This window comes from Hemitrygon akajei, chromosome 12, assembly GCF_048418815.1.
Source record: "Hemitrygon akajei chromosome 12, sHemAka1.3, whole genome shotgun sequence".
In the NCBI taxonomy this organism is placed as follows: domain Eukaryota; kingdom Metazoa; phylum Chordata; class Chondrichthyes; order Myliobatiformes; family Dasyatidae; genus Hemitrygon; species Hemitrygon akajei.
In genome coordinates this window covers 89178618-89191955 of record NC_133135.1, presented here as the reverse complement: position 1 = coordinate 89191955, position 13338 = coordinate 89178618, and the positions used below count along the sequence as shown (strand labels likewise).

Here is a 13338-nt window from a genome sequence, read left to right as displayed (position 1 = left end):
TGGGTCTCTCAGGAAGCTTAACAGTGATATGAACAAAGTAGACTACTCTCCCACCAAATGATCCTGCTGTTAGGGATGGGAACATTTACTCAATAGATGATTGGAGAACTACCAGAGTTATGTTTTTTTTTAATCTTTCATTTGTTGCAATTGGCTGAAGATTTTCTGGGCAAAAATCTAAATTAGGATAATATATAACACGGGGGCTGGAGTTTTAGGAGAAAGATTAAAAATTGGGAAGTTGTCCTGGATAGGTGATTGAGGCACAATCTCACCTTTAGAGGAAGGAGTAGTTGTAGCAATAGTGTGTGGTGAGGTCTGGTGGATGAGAGCATGGGAGATGAAATAAGAAGAGGAGAGAACAGATGGAGGGAGGTAAGAGGCTATGATGGAAAGGTGTCTGATGAAGGAGGAAACGGAATTTGGGGGATCAGCAGCAAAGGGAGTAGGGTTGAGTGCTGAAGGGGCTGGAGCTGTGAGAAGGTGGTTAATGAAGGGGAGGAAGATGAAGAGGAAAATATTTGAAGGGAGAAAAGAAGATTGAGGAAGACAGGAAAAGGGACATTGAGGGATGATATTGCGTTGGAAGGGTGAAGTGAAGAGTTGTGTGGATCTGTGGGTGGACCTGTTAAACCCAAGTACAACGTTGGGATTTGTGACTGAGTTCTCAGGACCCTGGGCGTGACTGTGGGATCTCTGGTTGGGGTCGATGGCTCTGGATATGATTGTAGGGCTGTTGCTTTGTGCGATGGCTCTGGGGGCGATTGCGGAGCCTGTTGCCATGGCTCACTGTGTGCAGTAGTTCTGGCGCCGGTATCGGCAGCAGTTCGTGTCCTGATCCTGGGCCGATCCGATTGATTTGTTTCCCGTTTGCTCTCTCTTCCCTGCTGCTTTGCATTGCTTGATTGAAGCAGAAGTTGGGAACGTCCGCCGAGGCCCTGGGCACTGGTGTGGAGGTGGCCCGGAGCTGGGCTTTCTGTTCGGACGAGCCGGCGCCGGCAGGATTGCAGCCGGCATGGAAGCGCAGGATGGAGCCGGGAGGCTGGACCTGCTGCCGGCTGCCGGGGTGGAGGAGTCCGCGCTAGACCCGGTGGAACGGATTTTACTGGAGTCTGTATGTCAACAGCAGGGATGGATCAGGGTGTACGGTAAGAGGGGGAGCAAAGCTTGAGGAGTGAGGAGGGGGCAGTGGACAGTGGATGGGGTGAAGGTTCTTGGCATGGATGGGAGTGGCGGGGACAAAGGTCGGGGCAGGGGTTACAGCTGAGTACCGGAGGCACTGGGTATTGGATAGGGTTGGTCATACAAGTTGCTGGGGATTACAGGGAAAAGGTCAGTATTTTGGGTGAAGAACGAGGGCCATTAATCAGGCGGGACTGTGGAGAGGGACGTAGGCCGTTGACTTTATGGCTGATAACTCGTGAGTGATGGTGGAACCGGACACTGATGGGCGCCTTTCACAGACGAGCGAGCTGGCAAGACTCGGCTTGAGAGACTGTCTCTGTGATTGAGGAATGAGTTCGGAAAATACCGCGAAACAGGAGGGGGGAGACGACCACATGAAAGGGATGCGAAGCAATGGGAAGCAAGAACAGGAAATGAACGAGCTAACTTTATAATATTCTATTGAATTCACTTTTTTATGTTTTGCAAATTGTATTCTAAACGTTAGGATGTCTGAGTGCTGTTTGAGAGAGTGCCTTTCTCACTTAAAACATACTTCTAGTCAAATTGGCACATCAGAAAGTATTAGCAGTAATATTATGTGGGTAAAGTTTTATAAACTACAACGCTACAAACTGTGATATTGTTTTTCTGATGTAATTAGTGATAAGATACCGTTGGTTAACTTGTTTTTTTATTTAGAGTTCTCTTTACAAAACTAATAAACAATTTTTGATTACAAGAAACAGAGCAGCGTGTATAAGCAAAATACTAATTTTAATCTTGGTTATTTCAACTTTGCAGTCAAGTGAATGAGTAAACGGACTTTGCATTTCATTATTCCAATCTGACAATTAATACTTTTGGAATGTAACAAATGAACCATGATTAAAAATGAGCAGTTGCTCAACTCCATTGATGGTTCAATCTTAAGTTCAAATTGTGCTCATTGTTTCTGGTTCAGCAATTATACCTTGTATGTTAGATGAAGTATTCCATTTAGTCAATGAAAAAGATGTTTGCCTCATGACACACCGGTTACAATTTTGTGTTAAAATTATTTTGTTCATCTTTATATTTAAGGTATAAAGAGTATTTTGTGTTCATGTTAGTGAAGGTAATGGAAAAGGAAATCGGGTGCCAGAATGTAAGGTGAATTATGAGGGAAGAATCTTGGAACTGGAGAATTATTTAGCTTTGGATTTGTCCGTGCAGGAACATTGTACAAGCAGGACACTCAACAAATAGGAATTCTTTTCTGATGAGTAGTCGAAACTTATAGCTTTAAACTAAGACTTATGGAGAGAAAAAACAAATGGTATTGATCAGCTGTCATTTTATGGCCTGGAGTTTTGAGGAGCTTCCCAGTGGGTTTATTAAATGTGTTATTAAGAAGCTGAATTTGTTGTATTTAGTAGAAATGTGGATACCAATTAACTATAATGACAGTAGATGAGGGAGAAGAAACTTTGTTAGAAAAAGTTTTGAATTGCATAGAGAGATCTGCTGTACATGTGCATCATTAAGTGTACCAAGTGAAGCACACACAAAATGCTGGCAGAACTCAACAGGTCAGGCAGCATTTAATAAAATGAATAAATAGTTGATGTTTTGGGCCAAGACTCCTCATCAAGACTGGAAAGGAAAGGGGAAGAAGTGAGAATAAGGAGGAGGGTGAGGGGAAGGAGGACAAGCTAGGTGATTGGTTAAGCCAGGTGGGTGGGGAGGGGGTATGACGTGAGAAGCTGGGAGGTAATAAGTAGAAAAGGAAAGGGCTGGAGAAGAGTGGATAATAAGAATCTGATAGAGTGGATAATGGAAGAAAGGGAAGGAAGAATGGCAATTGGGGGAGGTGATAGGCAGGTGAGGAAGAGGGGTGCCAGTGTGGGGAAATGAAGAGGGAAGGGTTGAGAGGGAAAAACTTGATGGAAGTTGAAGAAATTGATGCTTATGCCATCAGGTTGGAGACTACCCAGACGGAATATGAGGTGTTGCTTCTCTAACCTGACAGTGGCCTTATCGTGGCAGCGGAGGAGGCCACGGTCTGATATGTCGGAATGGGGATTGGAATTAAAATGGTTGGCCACCAGCAAATTCTGCTTTTTGTCAAGGCGTTCAACAAAGTATAACTTTGTGGTTTTTGTAGTTGAATATCTTGCTGATGTACAGTGTGTTCTAGCACACAGTTTGGGAATAAAGTTTGTGTAGAGTGCCAGGGTTCTGTCACACCACTATCCCATGAGGAACCACTCCCTTCAGGAAAAGAATGGGGGAGGGTGAATTAAACATGGGTAGGGCTGGAGTTAGCTGTCCTTTTGAAATTCATCTGAGTAACACTAATGAATGCAGTGTGATTTCATCTTCTGGCAGAATAGTAAGTTTGAAGTCATGCTGACTCAATCCCAGCTGACAAAGTTTGACACTTTTTCAACATGTTGTATGTTCTTTAGTTGGCTAGTCCAGGAACAAAAGACTAAAACTGCCTTTTTTGAATTCTTTGTTATTGATTTCTTTTCCCCTTCTGGGTAGCCACTGAGAAACTAGCCAATATCAGAGAGGAACTGAAGTAACCATCCTCATCTGCTTGTCTCTGATAGGCACAAATGAGTGCTTGCTGGATAAATGCAGACTTATTATTAACTCTGCTGTAAGAGGGTACTGTGAAACGTCCATATTAATTTGCACAGACTCATGCTGGTTTGCTAGCTGCTATCTGAGTAGCAACTTCAGTAAGCAATAGAACCTCTTTAGGATTTATTTACATCATAGTTATTTTGTGTTAAATCTTAAGAGTCTTCTTGCATGTGATTTATTGTTGGTTTGCACTTATAAGTGCAGTCCAATTCTAATCCTGGCAGGTGCCCCTTAACAGCTGGTCTGTTGTTAAGGGAACAGACTAAAACAGAATGGTTTGTACTATCCTATTTGTGTGGAATAAATGAAATTGAAATGACTAAGTTTAAGTAAATCAGAATTGTAACAAATTTAAATGGTATCACCTTCTGAAGTTGTTGTATATAGTGTGCTATATTTCAAGCATTTCAGTTTGTGGGCAGTGTTAGGTGCAAGTAGAAGTGTTTAAGGTCAAGCTTATCATCTGCTTCACCATCCATGAATTGCTTTTTGTTTAGGTGTGATGTATTTAACCAAGATTAGTGTCTTCAATGGCAAGGAATAGTTAACTAGGCATGCCATACTAATGCTTTGAAGTGCCTCAACTTGCATGAAATATTGATTTCTTAAATCAGCCATAAGTAACTTTTGATACCAGTCAAAATATTAGAGTCTGAAATTTTTGGGCATTTTCAGTACTTTATGAATGAAGGACTGCCTTGATATTTCGCAGGACCTGTATGTTTCAGCTATTCGTTATATTCATCATATTGATCAACTAGTGTATTCTACTTTGCTGTTTAAAGTGTAAATATTAAATACGCTTTTAAAACTGGATTATGGACCTAATCTGAATCGAAATGCTGTTGTCGTGTATCACTCAGGTTTGCTTGATGATGTTTGGCAATGGTAGGGAGAGAATATTATTATTTTTGTCCACTCCAACAAAAATGCAGATAGCCCTCAGGAAACATCATTTAGCACTGGTTTCACTCAAATGTTATTATTGGAAGATTGTTATAACAAAGGATTGAATGTAGTGGGTGGAGCTGTAGTGAATGGGATGAAGTAAAAGGTAAAAACAGTGAAATTGAAAGATTAACATAAAATACTGGAAATGATGTGAAAATCTGGGTGCTGCTTGCATGACCTGTGAAATTATAAAAATAATTTTAAAAAAGAGGTTTATTAGAAGTATTGTCATCTGCCACAAAGGCAGATTATCCAAAAGTGTTTATGGGCACAGTGATTGCAAGCAGAGTGTTGAGAGTGAAGAAAATTTGTTCAGTACAGTATATGTTACTTAATGAAGCATTTTGAACTTTGGTCCGGAGAGTAGTTTCATCAGAATGTATGGTGAAGTGCTCAATCTTGAGGTTATGCTCATTCAACTGTCCCAGAACTCACATTTTAATTTTATCCTTTGTGCATTATCATTGTGCTATTTTTCAAGAAATTGCCCCATATTCCCTTCCATACACTTAAACATGTTAGCAAGCTGAGAGAATATTGTGAAATGTCTATATTCAGTACATGTAGGGATTTAGGAATTAGGGGCGATTGAACATATAGCTTAAATTTTGGAAATTGTAGTTTATATTACTTTGTTCTCCTTCTTTGGTAGACTACATATGTTATTGATGCCATAAAGTGTCCTTAACACTTCTAAAACAAAAGAGATGATCATGGACTTCAGGAGATCAAAGGACAGAGTACACACCCCTTCCATATACATGGAGAGGTAGTGGAAAGTATGGAAAACCTAAAGTTCCTTGGAGTTATGTTGTTAAATCAGCTGACATGGACCACCAACACCTCACTGCTTGTAAAAAAAAAAGCACAACAAAGACTCTTCTTCCTCAGAAAGCTGAAACAGGCCAAACTCCCACAAAAGCTGTTGCTTAACTTCTACAGAAGCACAATTGAAACCATCCTGACCAACAGCGCCACAGTGTGGTATGCCAGCTGCACAGCCGCTGAGCGACAAGACCTGCATCGTGTGGTGAAGGCGGCCCAGCAAATTGTCAGGATGGAGCTCCCAGGACTGGACACCATCTATTCCAGCAGACTCAGGAGGAAAGCAATCAGCATAACCAGAGACACCACGCACCCTGGCCACTCACTATTTGATCCGCTGCCGTCCAGCAAAAGGTTCAGGACACTAAAAGCCAGAACAAATAGACTGAGAAACAGCTTTTACCCCAGAGCTGTGGTCTCCATCACACCACTCCCACAGAACAATGACTGAAACTGTGAGCACACACATGCACACACAAGGACTCAAATACTTGCACTAAAGGCACTTTGTGCATTACTGTGATATTCTGCCGCTGCTGTAACTTATTTTCTGCTACTTATCTATTTAATACTGTTTTTCTATTACTGTCTTGTTTTTAGCTACCGCTTTGTTTGATTGCCTGAGAGGAAGCCAAACAGAGTTTCATTGTACCTATGTATAATGACAATAAAGATCATTCAATTATGTATGTTATTGATTCTGTTTCTACAGAAATGGCTATAAATTGTAATGAGAACTTGAAGTGAGGATGCAGCCAAGTATTCTGGATGATCTTCTGAAACTTATTTCAGGGCTTGGTAAGGATGGGAATTATGAGTTCAGAAGGATGAATCTGTATGCTTGCCTGTCTTTCATAGTTTTCCTCATAGCCTATTTAGTGAAAAGTGCAATGTCCTGCTTGGTATCTTACATAGCTAGTAGAAATAGCAGACATTGAATATCTGACAGACTGAATAAAGCATCATTATTTCTAGATTTGCAAGTTTCTCTGTGGAAATTAGATTTGATGTCTTATTTGTTGCTATACTCAGAAATATTTTTGTTGTTTGTTGTTGAATGCCAATAAGAGGATAACAGGTTCTGTATCAAAGAAGAATCATTGATCTAACCAAAGATTTGATTTTTAAAAAAGTAATACACACAACCTGATTTTCAGCATCTGCAGATTTTCTCTTGTTTGTAATTTGATCAAGAAAGTTGGTTTTGAGCAGTCATAGAGCTGGAGATGCATGACGGTTTGGAAGAATGGAAGTTGCTGAAACAAATTTTCAGTGATTCCAGTGAAAGCAGAAATCCGTAGCTATAAAACAAAATGTTTTTGGGACAGTGTACTTGAAGACTAAGCGATTATTGACTTGTGAGATGGGGCCTTGTAGAGGAATTTGAACAGAAAAGTTATTTTTGTAAATGGATTTTGGAGGATAAATTAATATTAGACTAATGGGCAAAAAATTATGTAAAAATTAGGTAATACAGAAAGCTGATGAGGAGGGCATTGGAATAACTTAGTCTCAAGTTGATGTGGGAGTGAAAGGTTCAATGATAGTGGCTGATGTTAAATGTACAAAAAAAATGGCAGAGGTAGGCAATGTTCCTGAGGTGAAAATTTTTTTTCTGCATTAATTGGGATTTTTATTTGAGGTCTGCTGAATCCTAGTCAAAAGTTTGTTAAAGGATAGCATTCTTTGCACATGGAGTTAAAATTCATGAAAAAGCTTTATCACAATGAATTCAGCTGGGTGTCTGGTTAGGTTGAATAGGTTGAAGTACCGAATTTGTATGTGTTGTGGTCATAGAGTCACTGCTTCCAGTTTGCCAATGACTGTATCAGGAAATGGTTTGGCTGTGTGAACCTCAGCTCAGGCTGACTCTTCAATGATGCTTTTGTTCAGCTAGTTCAATCATTACTTTGGTGTGGCTGGAATTAGTCTTTATGTTGAAAGAAAATGAAGTAGAAATGTACTATACAATGAAAAAATTGGACCATTTGAGTACTCTGGGATAGGAATAGGATTCAAATGAATTGAATTTGCCATAGTATGGGGAAGTCAGTGGTAGTATGGCAGCAATTAGTGATTGATGTACTTTGATCTATTTCAAAGCATCATTACAATAGAGCTATTGCAATTGTTATATAGAATTGTTCATCAGATACCCTCCTTGTGAACATATGAACACCCAGAAACATTGAAAACTAACAAGATCTTTCCTAGATATTTTCAGTTCCTGTTTCTCAGGTTTAGTGGATTATTCTGCAAATATAGAACAAAACGATGTTTGTATTGAACTAAATCATTGAATTATTTTGTATATGTCTGTATTATGTTAGAACTAATTTTAATCACAACATATTTTAATTGTAAAATCACGAATCTACAAAAGTATAAAATAATAACACTAAATTTGTTTTAAATTTTGTTTATCAGTTTCCATGTTCCTAAGTTCTGTCCCATAAGATCAGCATTGGGTACATCAGATACTTGGTATGTGAAATATATATTCCATTGGTAATTTAAAGGTCTTCATTCTGGGCAGTTGGGGGATAATACATGACGGGGGATTTCTCTGTGCAGTTCCAGTATTTTCAAATTTTAATACTGTTTTTGTGTCATATGTCAGAAATCACTATTTCAATTTGCTATTTAGTGAACTGTCAGTCGGATGAAATGGTAACTGACTTAAGGTCAAGTGCTAAATTTGTTCCTGTATTTCTCTTAATAGTTTTTCTGAGCTTATCATTTAATAAGATACTATCACAGTGACAATCTACAGAAACATAATCAGTTTTACTATCACTGGCATATGTCGTGAAATTTGTTGTTTTGCAGCAGCAGAACATTGCAATTCATAATAATAAAAACTATGAATTAAATAAGTATATATAGTGCCTTGAAAATCTATTCAGCCCTCACATCTATTTTCACAATTTTACTGTATCAATTTCTAAATTTAAAATATATTGAAGTAGAATTTTTTGAGCTAATCTACGAAACATTACACGTCGTGTTAAATCGAAAGAAAAATTCCTAAACCTGTGAACAATTTACCAAAAATTAAAAACCAAAATTTTGAGACTATAAAAGTATTCATCCCCATTGTAATTACTAACTTTCCTCAGGTGAAATTGGAGGAACACTTACTTTAAATGAGTTAATAAGACTAAATACAGTACCTCCTTTCTCTGTAAGGGCTAACAATATGGTGGATTTTCAACAGACCATACCAAAATGAAGACAAAAGAACATTCAAGACAAGTCAGGAAAATAATAATACAGAAGCTTAACTCTGGGGAAGGGTACAAGTCCATCCTAAAGTCACTGAACATACCTCGGAGCTCAGTGCAGTCCATCATGATAAAGTGGAAAAGTATGAAACCATAGCCATACTGACTAGGTCAGGCCACCCTGTTAAACTTAATCACCAAATTTAGTCACCAGAGAAGTATGACACTTGTAAGAGTGGCTACTATGATGCATCAATCACTCAGAGTGAGCTGCAGAGGTCAGTGGCTGCAACTGGAGATAAAGTTCATGGCTCCACAATCTCTAAGGCCTTGCACAAAAAGGTAAGGCTATGCTTGCCCATAAAGACTTTGCACAGTTTCATTTAGAAGATACTATAAAGATGGGAAAGATGGTCTCATGGTTGGATGAAACTAAAATGGAATGGTACGTATGGTGTAAATCTAATACTACGCATCAGCCAGGTAACACCATCCCTACTGTAAACTATGCTTGAGGTAACCATCATGCTACGGAGATGCTTTTCAGCAGCAGGGACTAGAAATTGGTCAGGATTGATGGGAAGAGGGATGCTGCTGAACACAGTGAGATCGTGGATACAAACATGCTAGCTTCTGCCAGAAAGCTTAGACTGGGGAAGAAGTTTGTCTTTCAACAGGACAATGACCCAAAGCAAACATGGAATGGCTTCAAATGAAGAAAATTTATGTCCTTGAGTGCCAAGTCAAAGTACTGATTTTAACCCGATCAAACATCTCTGGCAAGACCTGAAGATTGCCATCCACTGTTAACTTGGCACACTTTGAGAAATTTTGCAAAGAGGAATGGGCAGTTTTTCTATTATAAGATACATATTTTACTTCACCTATGATGACCCTGTCTGTTTGTTTTTATCCTGTTTGTTCTATTATTGGCCAAACAGTAAAAATAAAGTTTAAAAAAAAGAGGAATGGGCAAATCTTGCTCCGTCACATTATGTAAAGCTAATAGAATTTTATCCAAAAAGACTACTGGCTGTAATAGCTGTGAGAGGTGGTGCAACTAAGTAGTGAGCAAAGGTGGATAAATGCTTTTGAATTGCTGACATTTCAGTTTTTGAAGTTTTAGTTTTTCATGCTTCACAATTTTCTCTGTTTTTGGGCTCTACTGTGAAAAAAGGAGCAAATACTCAGTAAAATTAATAAATAACTCATTGTAATACTCATTTGTGAACAAAGGATTGGTGTCTGAATACATTTTCAAGGCACAGTATAAAAAATCAAATTAAATAGTGCAAAAATAGAGAAAAAGTAGTGAGGTTGTGTTCATGGATTTATTGTCTATTTGGAGATCTGATGTCGGAGGGTAAGAAGCTGTTTGTGAAGCATTGAGTGTGTGTCTTCAGACTCCTGTACCTCCTCCTCGATGGTAGCAATACGAAGATGGCATGTATGGCATGTCCTGAATGATGGAGTCCTTAATGATGGCTGCAGCTTTTTTGAGGCATTGCCTTTGAAAATGTCCTCAATGCTAGTGCTCATGATGGAGCTGGCAGGATTTACAACCTTCTGCAGCTTTTTTTGATCTAGTACAATGGCTCCTCTATACCAGTCAGTGATGCAACCAGTTAAAACGCTCTCCATGGTACATCTGTAGAAATTTGCAAGTATCTTTGGTGATATACCAATTTTTCTCAAACTGCTGCCTTCTTTGTAATTGCATCAATATGTTGGGCCCAAGATAGATCTTCAGAGATGTTGATACCCAGGAACTTGAACCTGCCAACCCTTACCAGTGCTTATAATCTTGATGAGGACTAGTGTTTTTTTCCCTCAACTTCCCCTTCTTGGTCCACAATCAGTTCCTTGATCTTACTGATGTTGAGTGCAAGGTGGTTGTTATTGTTGCAACACAACTCTATCTTGCTCCTCATCACCACCTGAAATTCTTCCAACAATGGTTATGTCATCATCAAATTTATAGATGGTATTTGAGCTGTGCCTAGCCATACAGTTGTGTGTGTAGAGAGAGTAGAGCAGTAGGCTGAGCAAGCATCCTTGATTACCGGTGTTGATTATCGAGGAAATGTTATTTCCGATCTGCTCATACTTTGGTCTCATGGTGAGGAAGTCAAGAATTCAGTTGCAGAGGGAGGAATAGTGACCCAGGTTTTGGAGCTTGTTGATTAGAACGGAGGGTATGATTATGTTGAATGCTGAGTTGCAATACATAGACAGCAGTCTAACATATTGTAGATATTACTATTGTACAGCTGATCCAAGTCTGAGTGAAGAGACAGGAAGATTGCATCCATTGACCTCTTGTGGCGATAGGCAAATTGCAGTCCATCCAAAGTCCTTGCTTAGGCAGAAGTTGATTCAAGCCATGACCAACTTTTCAAAGTGTTTCATCATAGTAGATGTGAGTGCCACTGGATGATAGTCACTGAGCCAGCTCACCCTGCTCTTCTTGGGCACTGATATGGTTGTCAGTCTTTTGAAGCATGTTGGAAACTCTACTGCAGCAATAAAAGATTGAAGGTGTCATGAACAGTCTCACCATGGGTTTGGCACAGGTTTTCAAAACCCTCCAAGGCAAACCATTAGGGTCTGATGCCTTGTGAGGGTTCACCATCTTAAAAGATATTCTGAGACAGAGATCACAGAGTTGCTAGAAGCTACAGGAATTCACACGGGTAGTTTTATTCTCCCTTTCAAAGTGTGCATAAAAAGCATTGAGTTCATCTTAGAATGAGTGTTTAAAATAAAATTAAACCTGTGCAAGACACACAGTAAATCATGCAATACACTATTTATACATTTATTGATATAATTTAAAAGATCAAATTTCTTCAGTAGTGTTTTGTCATTTTTTAAAAAAAAATGTTTTAAAAATGTACATTCTGTTGGGAATTGATCAATCAATGAAGTATTGAAAGTTATAGTGATCAGTTCACTCTGCCCACCCCTGAATGAGTTTTCTGGCTCTTCTCTTATAGTAGGAGATAGAAATTTGAGCATCCTCACACTTTGGTAGGAAATGAACACCTCTGTGACTTGTGTTAATACCAAGTTCTTATAATTTAAATAAGTGATTGTGATAAAACAGCTGGTAATACATCACAGGTATTATCTTGCTACTCTGTGGTTAACAATGAATAGAGATATTTGAAAACTGATATTGCATAAATAGTAGAAAATGACAATCAGGCCTTTTAGAAGTGATTTTTGAATTGCCACAGTTATACACTTGGCTCATTTTTATTGTCACTTCACGACTGGAAATTCAGCTATGAATTTCAGCTTGGCAGTTTAAAGTTTTCTTATGCTAGACCTTCTATTTGATTTTTCTCAACCTTCACAGGTGTTTTGTACCTTTGACAGCACCATTTGCAGAACATAGAGCCCGCTGAAATTGTAAGGCTACTCTGTATTTGGGCAGGTGGCATTTGAGAAATCTAATACGTAGAGCAATGCAGTTGGTGTCTTTAACGGCGTGTGGTGTTTTCATTACTCAGGCTGTGTTGCCTAAATTAACAACTCAGTGGTGTTAGTGTCACTTCAAGAATTTGTTGCCAGAGCATGTTATGAATGTCTTCTTATAGATAGTAGATTCAGATTTATAAATTACTTTAATTTTATAAGATATTTGGACATAAATTAGTAAAAAAAAACTGGACTGTCTGGTGTTGGTAATTCTAATTAGAAGGCTTGTATTCTTCTGGAATGTGCCTGACATGGTCTCTTCTACTCCCAACACTCCATAGTTCCCTCTTTTGGAGGAGCACAGAAGAATTTAGCACAGGTATAAAATACAAATCTGATCCAAATCTAAAGATTTCAAAATTTATTTTTGATATTGGACTCAAACTTGAAATATAGTCATGTTGTGTCATGTAGTCAGGCTCTTGAACCGTGGTTTCAGCTTTTTAGCTGAATTTCAATTCCTTTGGTGATGCTTTTACCAGATTGTTCAATCATATTCAACATTGTTTTAAGGTGCTGCTGTTAACACTGATATTGAAAATAGTTTGGTATGTTTGTGTGTTGAATACTTGTTACCTGGAAACCACAAGTCACAAATATTTACTTGCTCCTGTGAATGATGTCACTGTTGCTTTTTAACAGCCACAGATGAGACTTCACTGAACTTGGTGCTCCCATTGAAAGATGAAATTTTCCTTTATATATGTGTTTTCTTACTATTAATTACAGTAAGGAGCCTTAATCTTTAGAAAGCATCAACAAACTAGATGGGGAAATTGTTTTTTTTGGAATTCTCTTTGTTTTGGATACAGTCTATGTAGGGTCCAGGCAGTTAGTTGGTGTCACTGAGGGAATTGTCAACTTAGTACCCTAGCCAGCTTAATTTTTTGTAGGGCTGAAAGTGAGTAACTTGGATTCAGTGACAGTTTAAAGCTTGAAAAAAATCAAGCATAAAGGAAGTAGCAGTTAATGTTAAAAGAAAAATTTTCCACATCACATGTTTTCAAGCATAGCAGTTATATTTTTCAAGCAGCTGACCTTCAGCAACAAGGCTCTT

The 13338-nt window shown here is 38.6% G+C and overlaps 1 protein-coding gene across 5 annotated transcripts in view; it reads left to right on the top strand.

Annotated features, from left to right (window-relative positions):
• Window positions 1-797: 797 nt before the first annotated feature.
• Window positions 798-13338, top strand: part of rasal2 (RAS protein activator like 2) — a 421164-nt gene continuing 408623 nt past the window's right edge. For 3 of the 5 annotated variants that reach the window (XM_073063632.1, XM_073063630.1, XM_073063629.1), the window contains exon 1: window positions 799-1148. In XM_073063632.1, coding sequence (XP_072919733.1) covers window positions 1016-1148 — 133 coding nt within the window. In that variant the 5' untranslated portion in view covers window positions 799-1015. Of the gene's footprint in view, window positions 1149-13338 lie in introns of all 5 variants that reach the window. The other 2 variants (XM_073063638.1, XM_073063631.1) reach the window with 2 other exon arrangements.